This window comes from Oncorhynchus tshawytscha, linkage group LG14, assembly GCF_018296145.1.
Source record: "Oncorhynchus tshawytscha isolate Ot180627B linkage group LG14, Otsh_v2.0, whole genome shotgun sequence".
Taxonomy (NCBI): domain Eukaryota; kingdom Metazoa; phylum Chordata; class Actinopteri; order Salmoniformes; family Salmonidae; genus Oncorhynchus; species Oncorhynchus tshawytscha.
In genome coordinates this window covers 19,856,558-19,876,063 of record NC_056442.1, presented here as the reverse complement: position 1 = coordinate 19,876,063, position 19,506 = coordinate 19,856,558, and the positions used below count along the sequence as shown (strand labels likewise).

The 19,506-nt window shown below is 40.2% G+C and overlaps 1 protein-coding gene across 1 annotated transcript; it reads right to left on the bottom strand.

Moving 5' to 3' along the window:
* Positions 1 to 7,545: 7,545 nt before the first annotated feature.
* LOC112266667 lies at positions 7,546 to 19,305 on the bottom strand. The gene is made up of 13 exons (XM_024444348.2): positions 19,219 to 19,305; positions 19,086 to 19,118; positions 18,243 to 18,300; positions 17,833 to 17,975; positions 17,548 to 17,682; positions 17,010 to 17,200; positions 16,875 to 16,906; positions 16,413 to 16,519; positions 15,133 to 15,233; positions 14,353 to 14,582; positions 9,521 to 9,843; positions 9,341 to 9,397; positions 7,546 to 9,201 (listed from the first exon to the last, which is right to left on the bottom strand). The coding sequence occupies exons 1-13, from the start codon at positions 19,256 to 19,258 to the stop codon at positions 8,921 to 8,923; spliced, it is 1,731 nt and encodes a 576-aa protein (XP_024300116.2). The 5' UTR covers positions 19,259 to 19,305; the 3' UTR covers positions 7,546 to 8,920.
* Between the last annotated feature and the right edge of the window lie 201 nt (positions 19,306 to 19,506).

Below are 19,506 nucleotides of genomic sequence, written 5' to 3'. Positions count from 1 at the left end.
AATTACATCTGGGTGAAAACAAGACATTTCTCTGACACCATAAACTTCATCTCTGATCTCTGTGACTATTCCTCCCCTCTCCATTAAATCCTCTCCAGGTGCTCAAAATTATACTTTTCACCATGTTTTGAGGCTATACATGTTTTGAGGCTATACAAACTATGGCTTAAAAAACAGCTTATATTTTTGTGTTCTGATGGGGTAGGACAGTTTAAACTAAGTTCATGAGGCATACGCTATATTCTTCAAGAGTCGATTTGTATATCATTCAAATTCAAATTCCGAAAAATGTATGTAGCTGTCACGCCCTGGCCTTAGTATTCTGTGTTTTCGTTAGTATTTTGGTGAGGCCAGGGTGTGACATGGGGATTTATGTGGTTTGTTTTGTCTGGGGTTGTTGGTAGGTATGGGATTGTGGTTAGAGTAGTACTAGAGTTAACTAGAGTTAGAGTAGTTAAGTCTATGGTTGCCTAGAGTGGTTCTCAATCAGAGGCAGGTGTTTATCGTTGTCTCTGATTGGGAACCATATTTAGGCAGCCATATTCTTTAGGTCTCTTGTGGGTGATTGTTCCTGTCTCTGTGTTTGCACCAGATAGGGCTGTTTTGGGTTTTCTTGTTTTGTTAGTTTGTTTGTTTTGTTAGTTTGTTCATGTGTAGAGTCTTTATTAAAGAACCATGAATAGAAACCACGCTGCATTTTGGTCCGCCTCTCCTTCAAGTCAAGAAAACCGTTACAGTAGCCATCACAGATTAATTTAAACTATCATATCTTTAATACATTTTTATTTGCTCACATTTGTATTATGTTTGTTTGGGTAGTGTTTTCTGTTATATTAAAATAAAAGTTCCTTTAATGTTAATTCAATTTTGTTGTCTTAATAATGATTATTCCATACGGGAGCTATTTCTTCACTGAAAGTTATCTCTGTGATCAATGTGACACTAACATCGTAGGTGTAAACCTGCCTGTGAAGTGATTTCACCACGTTGTGAAATGGCAGGAAATGAAGCCATTTTTTAAAAGAAAACATTTGTATGTAGGTGTGTGACTTCCTCATGCGTCAATAAATGTGACTTTGATGGGTGTTCCCTTTATGCTGTCCTGCATACGTACCATTTTATGACTCTTGAAATCAGAGGAGGCAGTGTGTGAATAATGTGTATAAGATTAAAGGAGAACAAGTTAGATAAGATGTTTGTTAAATGCTCGCCCACTCCCACAAGATGCCTCTAGGACATGTTCAGAAATGCAATAACATCGCGGGGTGTTTTGGCTAGGTGAAAAAAGTATTGTGAAACTCTAGGTAGAAATGAGAGGGAGTGCTTATTGTGGAGTTGATAAAAGTCACTCACTATGAATCTGAGGTACTATAACCTCATAGAAGAGACATTGCTAGAACAAACACATTTTGTATCCATGAGCCATACTTTTCCTCAAGGTACACCTTCACGCACAGAGGTCAAAAAGTTTTTTTTTTATTTTTTATCTGAAATCGGTTTGCTTGTCAGAGAAGGCAGAGGAGCATCTGTCAGATGCTGCATCTGTCATTGGTCATTAAAAAAAAAGTTTAGTAAGAGCTATCCTAATAAATGCAACCGTTGGACAATGGATGAAGATACTCCAAATTAGTTCAGACATTTTGGTGGGAATTATTTCATTTATTGTAGCAGAACTACTGTAGATTTGGTTCTGTTCAATTCTACATAAACAACCATCAATCAAAGCTGTCCAGTTCCAGACATAGAGCTATGCAGTTACGGGACAAACAATTGTATACATTACGAACACATTATTATCTTATAATTATAGTCTTGCTGAAAATAATGGGAGGAACTGACGTGATGGTGTCTCAAGAAGGTCTGTAGGGGATTGAAGAAACCACAATGAAATGATATCAAAAATAATTGGTTGACACTGGCGCCCAAATATTGCTTGAAACTGTCGGAATACTGAAGTGGTCCAAAAATAGTGCATGAGAAAACAGAATGGGAAAACAGAATGAGAAAACAGAATGAGAAAACAGAATGGGAAAACAGAATGAGAAAACAGAATGGGAAAACAGAATGAGAAAACAGAATGGGAAAACAGAATGGGAAAACAGAATGAGAAAACAGAATGAGAAAACAGAATGGGAACATTGTTAATGTTGTAAATGACTATTGTAGCCAGAAACGGACCATTTCATGGAATATCTACATATGTCAGGCGGTGGTTAACTGGTGCAGTGAATCAGGCGCGGGAGAGCAGAAATGAGTGTACAAGGTATTTAATTCCATGACAGCACCAGTATACAGACAATACTCAAAGTGCGGAGAAATACTGGTCACTCGAAAATAACGGGCGTAAATACATATCCCGGCAAACATAACCAGACGACAAGTACCGCCATGAACAATCAATAAACACGCACACTAACATGTGGGAAACAGAGGGTTAAATAATGAACATGTAATTGGGGAATAGAAACCAGGTGTGTAGAAAACAAAGACAAAACAAATGGAAAATGACAAGTGGATCGGCGATGGCTAAAAGACCGGTGACGTCGACCGCCGAACGCCGCCCCGAACAAGGAGAGGGACCGACTTCGGCGGAAGTCGTGACAACATAGGCGTACAGAGGCCCGTTATCAGCAACCATCATGCCTGTGTTCCAATGGCATGTTGGGTTAGCTAGTCCAAGTTGATCATTTTAAAAGGCTAACTGATCATTAGAAAAACCCTTTTGCAATGTAGTAGAGTACTTAGAGTTTACCATGTATACTTGCTTGTGGGTTCATGAGGCAATTTGTCTCCACAAGACAGAGCACATGGATAAGGCCATGTGGATTGTATTTTGGTTGACTAGATATTCTACTAATACTTTTTCCAACTGTTGTTCTGACTTTTTTTGTGTGCAAATAAATGTAAAGACAGAAAAGACTAAATACTACAGCAAATTTCTTATTTGACATTTCCTCCTCGTTTCCTCTCCATAACTGGTCCAGGGTCTATTATGTCGATGACAAAGATACAAATCAGGCGCGGAACTCGCGGTCGGCAAAATGTGTTTCAAAAATCGCCAAAGACAAAAATAATGTCAACTAAAACATTTTTTAATGACATTTATAGTACAATATTACAGGCAATGGGAATGTTGATCACAGATCACAGCAGTGATTGACTGAGGGTATGATGCAGGTGTAATGTGGTGCGTGTTGGTGGCAGGGAAGTCAGGTGCAGGAGAATGAACTTGGTAAAAAACTGAGCTGTTTTAATAAACATCAAAAAACCCGAAAACCAGAATATACAAAATAACAAATAGAGGGTTCAAAACCCATCACACAACAGAATAACAATAAACACCTACATACAACAAACAATCTCAGACAAGGACATGAGGGGAAACAGAGGGTTAAATACACAACATGTAATTGATGGGAATGGAACCAGGTGTGTAGGAAGACTAGACAAAACCAATGGGAAATTAAAAATGGATCAATGATGGCTAGAAGGTCGGTGACTTCGACCACCGAACACTCCCCGAACAAGGAGAGGGACCGACTTCGGCGAATGTCGTGACAGCATGAGTTGAGGTGTTCAGAGGCTTGACCAGTACGCAGGACAGGATTTGACTGGGAAGACAAAAAACAATCACACAACACACTACACATTTAGACAAAAGATCTAAGAATGAGTTAGTCTAAGTAGCGAGTAAAATCATTGTATAATAATGTGATTGTGTTTGTGATTGACTCTACATACATTAATGAGACGAAATTGATAGGTGTACTCACAGTACTTGGAGAGGAAACATTAAATGTAACAGTGGATGAGCGGACACATGAGACGTGGCTTCAGTTCATGTCAGAAGAAAGTTGACAATGGTAGTGGAGTGGAGTAGTCATCACCTCTTACTCAGGGAACAGGAGGGGACTTTGTTGTAAATACAAATAGCAGATACATTCCATTGCAGCTGCACCATCGTAGGTTTGGACAACGAGTTTCTCTATGAACTTAAACTCAGACATCTCAACATTCATCAAGTCAAACAGACTATCAAAGTATCCCAAGAAGCATTCCTGACTAAAGCCCTGATCATCCACATACCTGACAACTGCAAACAGACTGGTGACATCATAGGTCCCAGAGCAGTGGGGCAATTTTTACCCTCTGGGGCCTGGAGTTTTTCCCTTATGTTAATCTAACTAGGAAAACTCTGGACCCTATAAAGTATGACAGTGATTAATCAGTTGTTAAAAGGTTTTATATGGGCTGGGATGAGATGAAGTTTTCCTAGTCGGGTCATATGGTTTAAAAAACTCCTGGGCTTGGGGGGATGAAAACCCGTCAAACTGCAGCTACCTTATATTTGTTCATATGAATTATATTTAGACTAGATAAGGAGGGGGATTTCTTCTACCGAGACAACTGATAGGCAATAGAACTCACAGGTCTGAGCTTGCTTTATGCATGTTTGCATGATGCAGGCCTATGCAACTGTAGGCCTCACATAACATTTACTGACATCTGTCATCACTATTATGTTGACTGCTTAATTCCAGTGAATCATTTTGGATTAAAAATGTATAGGCAGCCTAGCCAGCCCAATTTTGAATATTAACTACATTTGATCACATTCACATTTTCTCCGGGCACACATATAGGTCTATTAATAAATACATAACGTTACCAATTAGTTACCCTGACCAAATGGACAGGGCGCATAGGCTTTATGCAGCTGGTCTAATTAGTAGCCTACAGTTGATCAGACTGAAAAATAGTCTCGTTTTCATCCCATACAGCAAGTCAGATCTCTAATGCTTCGGTGTAGCCTAGGCTGCTGCAACATTTATGTAATTTGTTTTTTCTTGTGTCTGTCCGGAGTGATTTTGTGTTATCATCTTTGCTAAATAAATACTGGAGGAAAGTGGAAAGCCTACTTGAGTGGAAAGCCTACTTGTAACCCATTAAAATTAATATTTTAATGGGTTACAAGACAGATGCAACCTCAGAGATGAAATACAATGGCGTACAATTCCAAACACCAAAAGGACATATTTCGTTACTTAGTCTCCACCTTGCTAAAAAGGGAACCAAGGGAGAGGACAATCTCCCCCAAGGCCCAAAGAGGGGGTGAACGACACACAGACAATGTGGAGAAAAGTGATTGGTTCCCCATTACTCACACCATACCTTCACATGCTTCATATTAGAGACACATTTCCTTTGCCCTAGTCTCTTTCTGATTTTCTGCATAGCAACAGGGACATTTGATAGACAAGCCTGACTTCTCCCCTCTCTGGGCCCCATGGCCCATATGGGGAAGGAAGTGCAGCTGCTAACACAAAGGGAGACATTCTAATAAGATTTCAACAGTTCAATCATATATGCATATTCTTCAGATAAGACATCTTAATTATCTATGTTACTTAGCTAATTCTGATTCTCCTACCACAGTACCCCAGAGAATGAAAGGGGTTCTTCAACGAAAAGTCCACAACATTTTCGGCAGCTTTGGCCATTCTACCATTCTGGCGGAGAAAATTGCACACTCTCGCTGGTAGCTAGCTAGCTACTGAAGTTATAGCAAGCAAATTTAAATAAATTGCACTCTGGACACAAAAATAAAGTTATAAAATCAAAATACTTCCTCCGTCTCCTGTCATTTGAAAAAACTAATTTAAATTGAATAGTATCCCAAAAATGCTCAACACTTTTCACTCGTAATCTCTATCCAACAATGTCACCAAGCTATGCATTACATAGAACCCCCATAATGCTCTGTGGCAATATCCCAGTACAACTCATTAGATTAATTCTCTGATCGTAATTCTAATATTGGATGGACAGCATGTCAGTTCATACTGCAAAAGCTTTGATTGGTTGGAGGATGTCCTCCAGAAGTGGTCATAATTACCATGTATGTCTATTGAAGGGGGTGAGGCCTATGAACCTCCTAGGTTTTGCATTGAAGTCAATTGTTACGTACGCCTCTTGGAGGGAACGCAACACCCTGCTACACTCAACTCCACGTGGAGTGAAAGAGGTATGCGATTGTAGGTATGGGTAAGGATGACAGACAGAGAATATTATCATTTACAGGGAATTTATTTCCTTAACACAGTAATTGTGGGGAAAAGGGGCTGGAGGTGCTGCGGCTAGTTCTTGCTGTCACTTGTCCTTGGCAGGCAGCCAGTCTTCGAAGAGGGGCTTAAATTTGACTTAAGCTGGTTATCGTCTTGTCGCCTCCGTTTTGGAACATGGCCAAAAGCAGACTAAAGAGGGGAGGAGCCAGGATGAAAAAGCAAAAAAAAAGGTGAATTAATTTTCAATAACATGCACCTGGTTTAGTTAAAAAGTTATTTCACCACATCAAGGTACAAGCCTCAAATTTCAATTAAGCCCTTATTTTTTCAGTTGGTCTCCAACCTGCTGTGTAATGGGCTCTGGGACACTTCTGCCATATTACTTACACAAATCTAGAACCTCCAGATATGTCAACCCTAACTAGAAACCAATGTCCACTTCCAAACCAACCCTGGCCTAGTTTGAATTGGAATTGGACACAAAAGAGTAATGGCTAGTGATAAGGGATAAGAACCAGCAAGGAAGTGGGCAACTGAACAGTTAATTACAGTCAATTAAAAATTTTGCTTGCGATAAATACATTTACAACACAAATGTAAACAACATCCAATTCGAGCAAGTTTAAAATATTTACCAGAAAGCAGACTCATTCAGCTCACAGACAATATACAAATGGGAAAATATAAAATGATGTACGTGCTTACAAACAATACCTGCAATACAAGGCAGTTACATGTGCTATATACTTACAAACAAATTGACTAACAACAACTTACTTTCACACAGCCAATGTCTGCAAGAAAACACACTATACAAATGTAAAAACATAAGTACAACATTTAAGTTATTTACAGTAACTTACAATTTACAACAAGAAGTAATGTAATAAAACACCTAAGGTCTAGAGGGGTCCACCCCTAACATTTAATGTGTTCGAGAGAAGATTGCTTTATTCTTCAAAGTCTCTATGTAATACAGTATGCATTTGTAAGAATACTGACAAACACACAGTCTGTAGTATTGAGCTCTGCTGTGCAAAAAAATATATATAATCAACCATTACAAAACAACTTATCAATGTAAAATTTAAATTGTGACACTTACCGATCATGTGCGGTGGTGGAATAACTTTGATGGGTCTTCAACTCCGGCCCCACGGGCTTCAACCTCATTGTGTAAAGGTGTACCCTGAGGAAAAGCATGGCTCACGGCGACCCAACTTCCAGTTTCAGGCAACGTCTCTTCTGTCTGAGGTCACCTCAGATTCAGTCAGTTGTGATGAACCAGGCGGTTGTCAACTACATAATAAACATTCCGTCTCATTTCTACATAGTTTCACAATACTTTATTCATTAACATACTCTGCTCATTGACCCAGTGCCCTGGGATGTTAATTGCATTGGTGGAACGAGTCTCAGAGGCAACTTGTAGGAGTGGGCGAGCATGTAACGACCCCCCCACCACCACCACCACCACCACCACAAATCACTTCACAGACAGGTTTACTCCTACGCTGTTGGTGTCACGTAGAACAAGTTAACTTTCAATTAAGAAATAGCTTCAGTATGGAATTGAAGGAGGGAATCGAAGACAATACAATTGCATTAACATTAAATGAACTTTTGTCATAAACAGAAAACACCACTCAGACAAACATCATAAAATATGGCTTATCCTGAGATATGACTCCTTGAGAGACCATAAAACGGTGGTCGATTTTTGTAAGCAAATCAAAAAATAACTTAAACATCTATTGATAACATAAAAGGGGCAATCTGTGATAGCTACTGTACATACATTTGTTGGACTTTTAAATGAATGACATACAAATTGTTTCTTGAAGAATATAACGCATGCCTCATTTGCTTTAGTTCAACTGTCCTACCCCATCAGAACCAAAAATAGAAGCTTTTTGCTCAAACTTCACTTGCCACCCAGTGTCATATGGTAATAACACTGTCATGACCCATACATTTATACCTGTTGTGGCATACTGTAGAGAGCGTTATTCTATGGCTGACAATGACACCTAAATAAGAGTGCAATTTCCTTTGGTTTGAAAGTCGGTTTCCTACACCCTTTGTTGTTGTGAATTCTTTACAGTCACGTTTTTTTTTAGGGACACTGTCATGATGCTTGATGGCCATCCTGTCACTTTACTTGGACTAAGAAAATTCACTTGAATGACCATGTCAAGAAGCATTATGACCATCATAATTATATAAGCCAGATACGCTTTACATGCCCTTATATCAGTAAAAAAAAAAAAAGAGGGTGCCTTGTCCTGCTCTTGAAATCTGCTCCTACATTCATCCCAGTCATCAGCAACAGAGCATTGGGGTATGGGCATGTGTGTCATCAATGTGTGCATAATCACAATGATAATTTAATATGGTCAATAGAAAAAATATATACAGTGTGTGCATATATATGCGTGTGTCTGCATATATATATTAGCATGAACATACTGTTGACATGTAGGCTATGGTGTAATGGAATGTTTTGTCTGGTGTGGTAGGTTTTGTTGGTTTTGACACTCTTATGTAGGTGCCATAACCAGCCATAAAATAACTACCGTAGTAGGTTTTGTGAGTTTTTACGCTCTTATGTTGGTGTCGTAAGCCATAAAATAACTACCGTAGTAGGTATACGTCAATATACGTCACAACAAGTTTAAATATATGTCAGGACAGTGTTATGACCATATCATAAACGTTATGACAGGTTGTCAGCTGTTATGACATATTATGAAATGGACATGACTGTGTCACTGGGTGTCAAGTAAAATGTTACTGCTTTTTTTGTGCCAATATTTATAAACAAACACTGTATACCCTCATCATGGTTAAATGTATCATTTTGAGCACCTGGAGAGGATGGAATGGAGAGGGGAGGGATGGTCGCTGAGATCAGAGATTATGTTTATGGTGTCTGGGAAATGTCTTGTTTTCACCCAGAGGTAAGTGTTGCCTGGCACCAATTCAGGAGAGCTGCAGTGGTTGGGTAATGTGAGGTGGTGAGGGGAAGGCAGAGCGTTGACATGGCCACGCCAGGCCTGCATGGACATGACGTTCACCATCACGATGGATCGCGTATTCTTCTTCACAGACACACTCTCCACTGTCCCTAGCAGAACTGGACACACACACACAATTTAGATCAGCGTTGTGCTTCCCTTAAAAGTAGATTCAATTGCTTCCTAAAGGTTCTTGCTAAAGGCCGTAGTATTGAGTCATGTTTCCTTTCATCATGTGCTTCAAACTGGAGGGCTTACCTTTGTTGTCACACAACTTTTCCGTCTTCAGGTCCCCCAGTGGTAGAATCCTAAGTCCTGAGGATAAATGAACAACAGTCTAATCAAATGGGCTAAGACAGAGACAGAATCCAGACCAGGGACCTATCAAAACACACCCAAATGGGAGTCAGGTTCGGAGTGTATCCTGTTCCCACTGACCTGGAATCATGTTCATGCTGGTGGTGTTTCGTTCAGTCCTTGGGTGCAGGACGCCCGCGCAGCAAGACCACAGGGAGGAGTTGGGGTAGCGGTGCCCACAGCAGGTGAACCCTGGCTGGGTAGGGTAGAGCAGGTCTAGTCCTGGGGCGGAGCAGCAGGTGGAGCCGGCCTCCATCAGGATATTCCCACAGCACTTGGCATCCTCTGAGAGCCTGTCCTGAACCTGCAGGTTGTACAGAGTATCTGCACAGCACTTCATCTGGCCACTTCTGGGGTCGTAGGCCTTCCCTCCGCAGCAGGACATGTTCCCCAACCTGCGGTGTCTGTGCAGAGAATGATATTTGACCTCCCAATACCAAAAGAGCCCATATCTCTCAGATTTTGGTGTCTATTGTGCTGTCATGTTGGGTGAACTCAGAGCCATGTGTAATGATGATTAATTATAAATGATTGGATTTTACCCATTCTATTTCAATGAATAGCAAGGAAATGGATTATGGAGAGTTCAAGCTATAAGAATTATGATTTGTATCTCATTGATTACTTGACTCAACAGATTGAACAATGAAGAGAGATGACCAATGGGGTGCATTCATGGATGCCATGGGAGCCAGCCTTCCACAAAAAAATGTAACAATAAAAAAATTAAAAAACATAATGTCTCTCTCATGTCTGTGTTTTCTTCTTTTTCCTTCAATACACAAGAGAATGTACATTGGGGCAAAAAAGTATTTAGTCAGCCACGAACTGTGCAAGACAAAATGAGAAAAAAAATCCAGAAAATCACATTGTAGGATTTTTAATGAATTTATTTGCAAATGATGGTGGAAAATAAGTATTTGGCCAATAACAAAAGTTTATCTCAATATTTTGTTATATACCCTTTGTTGGCAATGACAGAGGTCAAACTTTTTCTGTAAGTCTTCACAAGGTTTTCACACACTGTTGCTGGTATTTTGGCACATTCCTCCATGCAGATATCCTCTAGAGCAGTGATGTTTTGGGGCTGTTGCTGGGGAACACGGACTTTCAACTCCCTCCAAAGATTTTCTATGGGATAGAGATCTGGAGACTGGCTAGGCCACTCCAGGACCTTGAAATGCTTCTTACGAAGTCACTCCTTCGTTGCCCGGGCGGTGTGTTTGGGATCATTGTCATGCTGAAAGACCCAGCCACGTTTCATCTTCAATGCCCTTGCTGATGGAAGGAGGTTTTCACTCAAAATCTCACGATACATGGCCCCATTCAATCTTTCCTTTACACGGATCAGTCGTCCTGGTCCCTTTGCAGAAAACAGCCCCAAAGCATGATGTTTCCACCCCCATGCTTCACAGTAGGTATGGTGTTCTTTGGATGCAACTCAGCATCCGTTGTCCTCCAAACACAATGAGTTGAGTTTTTACCAAAAAGTTATATTTTGGTTTCATCTGACCATATGACATTCTCCCAATCTTCTTCTGGATCATCCAAATGCTCTCTAGCAAACTTCACACGCGCCTGGACATGTACTGGCTTAAGCAGGGGGACATGTCTGGCACTGCAGGATTTGAGTCCCTGGCGGCGTAGTGTGTTACCGATGGTAGGCTTTGTTACTTTGGTCCCAGCTCTCTGCAGGTCATTCACTAGGTCCCCCTGTGTGGTTCTGGGATTTTTGCTCACTGTTCTTGTGATGAATTCTGACCCCACGGGGTGAGATCTTGCGTGGAGCCCCAGATCGAGGGAGATTATCAGTGGTCTTGTATGTCTTCCATTTCCTAATAATTGCTCCCACAGTTGATTTCTTCAAACCAAGCTGCTTACCTATTGCAGATTCAGTCTTCCCAGCCTGGTGCAGGTCTACAATTTTGTTTCTGGTGTCCTTTGACAGCTCTTTGGTCTTGGCCATAGTGAAGTTTGGAGTGTGACTGTTTGAGGTTGTGGACAGGTGTCTTTTATACTGATAACAAGTTCAAACAGGTGCCATTAATACAGGTAATGAGTGGAGGACAGAGGAGCCTCTTAAAGAAGAAGTTACAGGTCTGTGAGAGCCAGAAATCTTGCTTGTTTGTAGGTGACCAAATACTTATTTTCCACCAAAATTTGCAAAAGAATTCATTAAAAATCCTGCAATGTGATTTTCTGGATTTTTTTCTCATTTTGTCTGTCATAGTTGAAGTGTACCTATGATGAACATTACAGGCCTCTCATCTTTTTAAGTGGAAGAACTTGCACAATTGGTGGCTGACTAAATACTTTTAACCCCACTGTATATACAGTGCTTTGCAAAAGCATTCATCCCCTTTGTGTTTTTCCTATTTTGTTGCATTACAACCTGTAATGTAAATCGATTTTTATTTGGATTTCAAGTAATGGACATACTCAAAATAGTTCAAATTGGTGAAGTGAAATGAAAAAAAATTACATTTTCAAAAGAATTATATATATATATATATAAAAAAGGAAAAGTGGTGCGTGCATATGTATTCACCCCCCTTGCTATGAAGCCCTTATATAAGATCTGATGCAACCAATTACCTTCAGAAGTCACATCGTTTGTTAAACAAAGTCCACCAGTGTGCATTCTAAGTGTCATATGATCTGTCACATGATCTCAGTATACATACACCTGTTCTGAAAGTCCCCAGAGTCTGCAACACCACTAAGCAACGGGCACCACCAAGCAAATGGCACCATGAAGACCAAGGAGCTCTCCAAGCAGGTCAGGGACAAAGTTGTGGATAAGTATAGATCAGGGTTGGGCTAGAAAAAAAACATCTGAAACTTTGAACATCCCACGGAGCTCCATTAAATCCATTATTTAAAAATGTAAAGAATATGGCACCCCAAAAAACCTGCCAAGAGAGGGCCGCCCACCAAAACTCACAGAGGCAAGGAGGGCATTAATCAGAAAGGCAACAAAGAGACCAAAGATAACCCTGAAGGTGCTACAAAGCTCCACAACGGAGATTGGAGTGTCTGTCCATAGGACCACTTTAAGCCGAACATTCCACAGAGCTGGGATTTATGGAAGAGCGACCAGAGAAAAGACATTGCTTAAAGAAAAAAATAATCAAACACGTTTGTTGTTCGCCAAAAGGCATGTGGGAGACTCCCAAAACATATAGAAGAAGGAACTCTGGTCAGATAAGACTAAATTGTAGCTTTTTGGACATCAAGGAAAATGCTATGTCTGGAGCAAACCCAACACCTCTCATCACCCCGAGAACACCACCCCCACAGTGAAGCATTGTGGTGGCAGCATCATGCTGTGGGGATGTTTTTAATTGGCAGGGACTGGGAAATGGGTCAGACTTGAAGGAATGATGGATGGTGCTAAATATAGGGAAATTCTTGAGGTTAACCTGTTTCAGTCTTCCAGAGATTTGAATCTGGGATGGAGGTTCACCTTCCAGCAGGGCAATAACCCTAAGCATACTGCAAAAAGAAATTCAGACCCCAATCCAATTGAGAATCTGTGGTATGACTTATAGATTGCTGTACACCAGCTTCAAGGAGCTGGAGCAGATTTGCCTTGAAGAATGGGCAAAAATCCCAGTGGCTAGATGTGCCAAGCTTATTTTTTATTTGACCTTTATTTAACTAGGCAAGTCAGTTAAGAACACATCCTTATTTTCAATGACGGCCTAGGAACAGTGGGTTAACTGCCTGTTCAGGGCAGAACGACAGATTTGATTTGCATCATGCTGTGGGGGTACTTTGCTGCAGGAGGTACTGGTGCACTTCACAAAATAGATGGCATCATGAGGAGAGAAAATGATGTGGATATATTGAAGCAACATCTCAAGACATCAGTCAGGAAGTTGAAGCTTGGTCACACATGGGACTTCCAAATGGACAATGAGCCAAAGCACATTTCCAAAGTTGTGGCAAAATGGCTTAAGGACAACAAAGTCAAGGTATTGGAGTGGCCATCACAAAGTCCTGACCTCAATCCTATAGAAAATATGTGGGCAGAACTGAAAAAGCGTGTGCGAGCAAGGAGGCCTACAAACCTGATTCAGTTACACCAGCTCTGTCAGGAGGAATGGGCCAAAATTCACCCAACTTATTGTGGGAAGTTTGTGGAAGGCTTACAGGAAAGGTTTGACCCAAGTTAAACAATTTAAAGGCAATGCTACCAAATACTAATTGAGTGTATGTAAATTTCTGACCCACAAGGAATGTGATGAAAGAAATAAAAGCTGAAATAAATAGTTCTCTCTACTATTATTATGACATTTCACATTCTTAAAATAAAGTGTTGATCCTAACTGACCTAAGACAGGGAATTTTTACTGTGATTAAATGTCAGGAATTGTGAACAAGAGGTTGTACCCCAATTTTATTTATTCTCATTAATATTAACAACTTTATGTTGACTGTTGGATGGAGACTGAAAGAAATATAGAGAACAGCAATCATTTTCATCTTGGTGTTGACAGCGTGCATTGTGCCTTTGGATTTCTGAACTAATGTTGTATGTACAACAAACTTGTATGTTTGAGGAATTTTAATTTGGGGACTTCTGTTGTTTTGAATTTGGCACCCTGCAATTTCACTGGCTGTTGTTGTACCAGAGAGGTTAAACTTTTTTTTAAATATTTTTTTAAATGTTTCATACCTTGAAATCAGAGACAAAAAAATACACATGGCTCATAATCAGAATCGCCTTTTCCTGCCACAGAGTCAAAACAATAGTAGATTCAAATGAGTCACTCACAACTGATGTCATAGTTAGCCCTTAGGGACTCTGAACTGGGCTTGCAGACAGTGATAACCCCACCCATGTCTTTGGGATAAACTGCCTGGCTAGGTTCATCTACCTACAGTTTCCACCCTACAAAGAAACTCACTTGTGTCCGTTGCAGCAGATTTCATCCTGAGGGTCGTAGGTCTCTTCTCCACAGCAGTGTTTGCCTAGATCGTTGAGATGAACACGTGACTCACACACAATTTCACGGGATGGCCGATACAAGTGGCCACCTGGGGAGCACTGGTGCCCAGCCTCCACCCCACGGTGCAACGTCTGGTTACAGCACAGCACCCGTCGGTCCTCTACAGCATAGGGAGTTTTACCGCAGCACTGGGAGAGACACACACACACCAGTCAGCAGGGTATCAACACACACAAAACATGAATAATAGACACAAATACAGACATTAAATACAGACAATTTCATGCAAACACACCATAGCATGTGCATTCCCTAAATTCATACACAATCATAAAATAGTCCTTGTTACTGGCATATCATGGGGCAGATTTTCTCCCTGATACACTTTTAGATCAAACAGCACTCTAGGACATTGGCTTGGAGTATAGGACACCCACTTCCAACTGGGGCCCTGTCTAAACATTCTGAGCGAACTGAAATGGGTCTGTGGACAACATATAGTTTCATCCTTGTCTTATAATGCCGCTTTGAGTTATTTTGACCATTTGAAAAATACACAGATACATCCCTGTAGTGTACAGCATTGTCTTCATGCCTTGACCAACAACTACTCAACAGAGAGATTTAGCTGTTTAACTTAAATTTGACTGAGATGAGAATTAAACCTAACGTAGTGGAGGATGTTCAATGAACTAGGCTTTAGCTGTAGGCCTTAGGTCTGTGGGTTAATGGACTCACCAGGTTTTTTCCGAGCACCCTATTGGACAGCTTCCCGGCACAGCAGGTCTTGTGGTCTGGATTGTAAACCTGAGAGCCACAGCCAGCATCATCGTGGAGACCTGGTTAGAGAGATGGGAAGGAGGAAGGACAGAGATGGTGATGGTGGTGATGATCAGATCAAGAATGGTAAATGATTTGTCTAACCTGGCAGCGTATACTGTTCATACGGTAAAATCAGCATCCTTACAATACAGTGTGATGACTGCTGAACAAAACTGGTCATCTGTTATGTGTATGTGTGTTATATGTATATATATGTATATATATGTGTATGTATATATATATATATGTGTATGTATATATATGTATGTGTATATATATATATACACATACATATACACATATATATACATACATATACATACATATACAAATACATATATATACATATATACATACATATATATATATATACACACATATATACACATATATATACACATATATATATATATTTATACACACATATATACACATACATACATATATATATATACATATATATATACACACATACATATACATACATATATATATATACATGTATATACATATATATATATATGTATATACATATATATATTTATATATATATGTGTATATATATATATGTGTGTATATATATATACACATACATACATATACATACATACATACATACATACATACATACATACATACATACATACATACATACATACATACATACATACATACATACATACATACATACATACATACATATATATACACATCATATATATATATACATATATACATACATACATACATACATACATACATACATACATACATACATACATACATACATACATACATACATACATACATACATACATACATACATACATACATACATACATACATACATACATACATACATACATACATACATACATACATACATACATATAGACACATATATTATTGAAGTCTCAGTGAATGCATTTCCAATTTCTCCATTGCGTGTGCTTCTCTGTCTTATATGTTTATAAAGAATAAAGACCATACAAAGATAAAAACCCAGTCAAATAAAGTGGGGGGGTTTACCCAGATTCCAGCTCTAAGATACCATCAGTAAATAAGCGGCCAGGAAGTCGAGCTCTGGGACCCAGCCAAAAATGACCTGCCCCCCCCTCCCACACACACACACACACACACACACACACCACACACACCACACACACACACTAGTAGGACACTTTATGTTGTCTTACCTGGGGTGTGGCTGCGTGTTTCCGCAGAGGTCTGGAGGTGGGAGTGAGGATGCCCCTGGCAGGATGTATGGTTCACACAGCAACCCTCGGGCCTCTCCCCTGGCATACTGGAGGCATGTGGGGAAACAGACAAGCACAATTAGATGCAATACAAACACATGCACATAAAGACACATGTAAACAGACCATAAACATACCAGTGTATATGTAATACAAATACACACAGGCAAGCATAGTTAACTATTTGTTTAAACATTATCCATCATCATGTTTCTAATTATTCCACCACTCCTTGAAATCTATTATAGAACATTCAGAACAGCTGACATGTAGTGTGTGTTTTTTTAATGTGTTTTAAAATGGATGCCAACCCCACTGTGGCATTGAGCCATTAGACATCAAATGCATTATTTTTAAAACCTGACTGTTAATTATATGGTTCAAGTCCAAAGGCAACCTTACCAGTTTGGAGAACTCGCGTCAATTCCCCTGTACTGAAAAAAAAGAGCGAACAAAATACACACAAAGATGACAAACGATCATAATGGGAAGTTTCATTACAGCCATACAAAACTAGCAGGTTGGCTTTTTACTAACATTAGAACTTGTTGATGCACAGCAGCTTGCATTGAGAGGCTCTGGGGATAGTGTTTCAGAGCAGCAGCAGTGGCTTTGCTGGTCAAACTGGTGGTCTCCACAGCATCGGTGGTGACTGGACATTTTGGCCAGGACCTTCCTTCCTTTCAAAACATTTCCACAGCAAAGCTGGTGGTCTTCATCGTAAAGCTCTGTGGGACAGGTAATAATAATTGATCAGATTTACTGTTTAAAGCACAGAAGTGCTTTCAGGTGCTCAAGTGTTACAAGCATGGCATTGTGAAGGGGAGGGTGTGAACATAGAAGCCGTGAAGTGCAGGTGGGAAAGGATGTTGTCACGGAGTCAGCATGAGAGAATTGGGAAACATCTCCCAAACAGCTTTCGAAGTAGACAGACCTCTTACAGGACAGTTTGAGAGCCAAGTCTAAAATGCACACGACAACACCACCTCTGTTTATGCCTTTGTGAAAATAAAACAAACAAAAATAAATCATCAACGATGACAGCAAAGATGTCAATAGACCGGAACTCACTGACCTTTTCCACAACACTTGGCATGAGGTTGGGTCCTGGTTAGGATCCGTGAGTCACAACACAGCTGGTTGAGTGGGTCGTAGGGCCTACACCCACAGCAATCTGACACCAGCTGGCTCACATTCAGAGTTAACTGACCTGCAACAGTTGAATCACAGATAAACACACACACAGCATATCAATTCAAACTTGGGAGGTGCTAAGAAAATAATGATTTCAACCCAGTTACCAGGTTTAAGTGAATAGATCTTGTGGGATACCGCTAGGAGACATGACGGTCTATATCACCTTTACAACAGGAAGCCTGGGTGAGGTTAAAGACCCTGTTTCCACAGCAGGACAGCCCCGCCCCTTCATGACGTACTCCTTCACAGCAGGTGAAATCTAGACCGCTATAATTAACCCTGTCGCAGACGTGATCTCTGGGAGACCTGAAAGGCAGAGGCTCATCTTCATGTCTAGAGGGTATTTATCTTCGTCTATATGCAGCACATAAACTAGACATAGACAAAGTGGAGTCACAATGCTCACAAATACAGTTACATCATGATGACACGTCTTAATTAAAGAAAGGTAGTAGGATGAAGTTGCCCCTAAACACTGTTCTAAGGTCAGTTTTGCATATCCCCACTAAAGATCTGGGCCCAAGGGCAGCTTCTAACCAGAGCAGAGACAATAAGGGCACTTGCTATACTCACGTGCCGTAGAACTTCCCAGCATGGACGGAGACTGGAATTCCAAAAGGATTTATCTGCCCTGTGAGACAAGTAACATCCCCACATCAAGACAATGTCCTGGCTACGTATTCTGTGAAAAGCTTTCTCAGGTTATGCTGTTAATCTAAGTGTGATATTTGCAAAACACTCACTAAGAAAATATTGAAACTGTAAATCACTTTACAGTAAAAAATTATAATAATTTAATGTTTTAAAATAGCATTTTTGCATTTTACAAATGTCTATCTCAGTGACTGAAGTTGATAGGATAAAACACATGGAGATAATTCTATTACAATACCATCTCTGCTGTATACTGTACACACATCAATCTGAGAGGCAGAGTAGTAGCCCACACTACAATACCATCTCTGCTGTATACTGTACACACATCAATCTGAGAGGCAGAGTAGTATCCCACACTACAATACCATCTCTGCTGTATACTGTACTCACATCAATCTGAGAGGCAGAGTAGTATCCCACATTACAATATCATCTCTGCTTTATACTGTACACACATCAATCTGAGAGGCAGAGTAGTATCCCACACTACAATACCATCTCTGCTGTATACTGTACACACATCAATCTGAGAGGCAGAGTAGTATCCCACATTACAATATCATCTCTGCTTTATACTGTACACACATCAATCTGAGAGGCAGAGTAGTATCCCACATTACAATATCATCTCTGCTTTATACTGTACACACATCAATCTGAGGGGGAGAGTAGTAGCCCACACAGCCCTACACTTCTCAACAGCTGGCCACATTTAAATCATACAAACAGATGCAAGAGATGACAGTGCTTTCCACTTACCATGTGCGCTGTAGCAGGGTAGAGTCAGAAGAACTGCACAAATGAAACATACAAATGTTAAGGACAGGAAGTCCAGAGATAATACACACAAATTCTAGCAAATGTGCAGAGTTTGACAGTGATGGTCACATACCAAACATCAATAGTGGAGTGTTCATGGTGTTTCTTTCCATAAAGCAATCTCATTCATAGATGGAAGCTTAAGATGCACTGAGATAAGTAGTCCAATTCAGCCCCACCTACAAGCACCACCCCTGACAACAATATCCAATTACCTTGCCATCCCAAAATATCCATAGTATGACCCCATCTCCATCATTAATATGTCGTATGAGTCATTGTTTGGCTGGGACCTGCTTTTCCGGTGGAAGTTGGTGAAAGTGGAAAAAGGGATCATTGCCACATTTTTGAAAATGTCAAA

What these genes read in the sequence shown, in the direction of transcription:
- LOC112266667 (XM_024444348.2), bottom strand. Translation starts at nt 19,258, where the DNA reads ATGGAAAGAAACACCATGAACACTCCACTATTGATGTTTG. An exon ending in GACGCGAGTTCTCCAAACTG is followed by an intron (nt 16,520 to 16,874) that starts GTAAGGTTGCCT and finishes ACATGCCTCCAG; the next exon opens with TATGCCAGGGGAGAGGCCCG. An exon ending in GGGTGCTCGGAAAAAACCTG is followed by an intron (nt 14,583 to 15,132) that starts GTGAGTCCATTA and finishes TGTCTCTCCCAG; the next exon opens with TGCTGCGGTAAAACTCCCTA.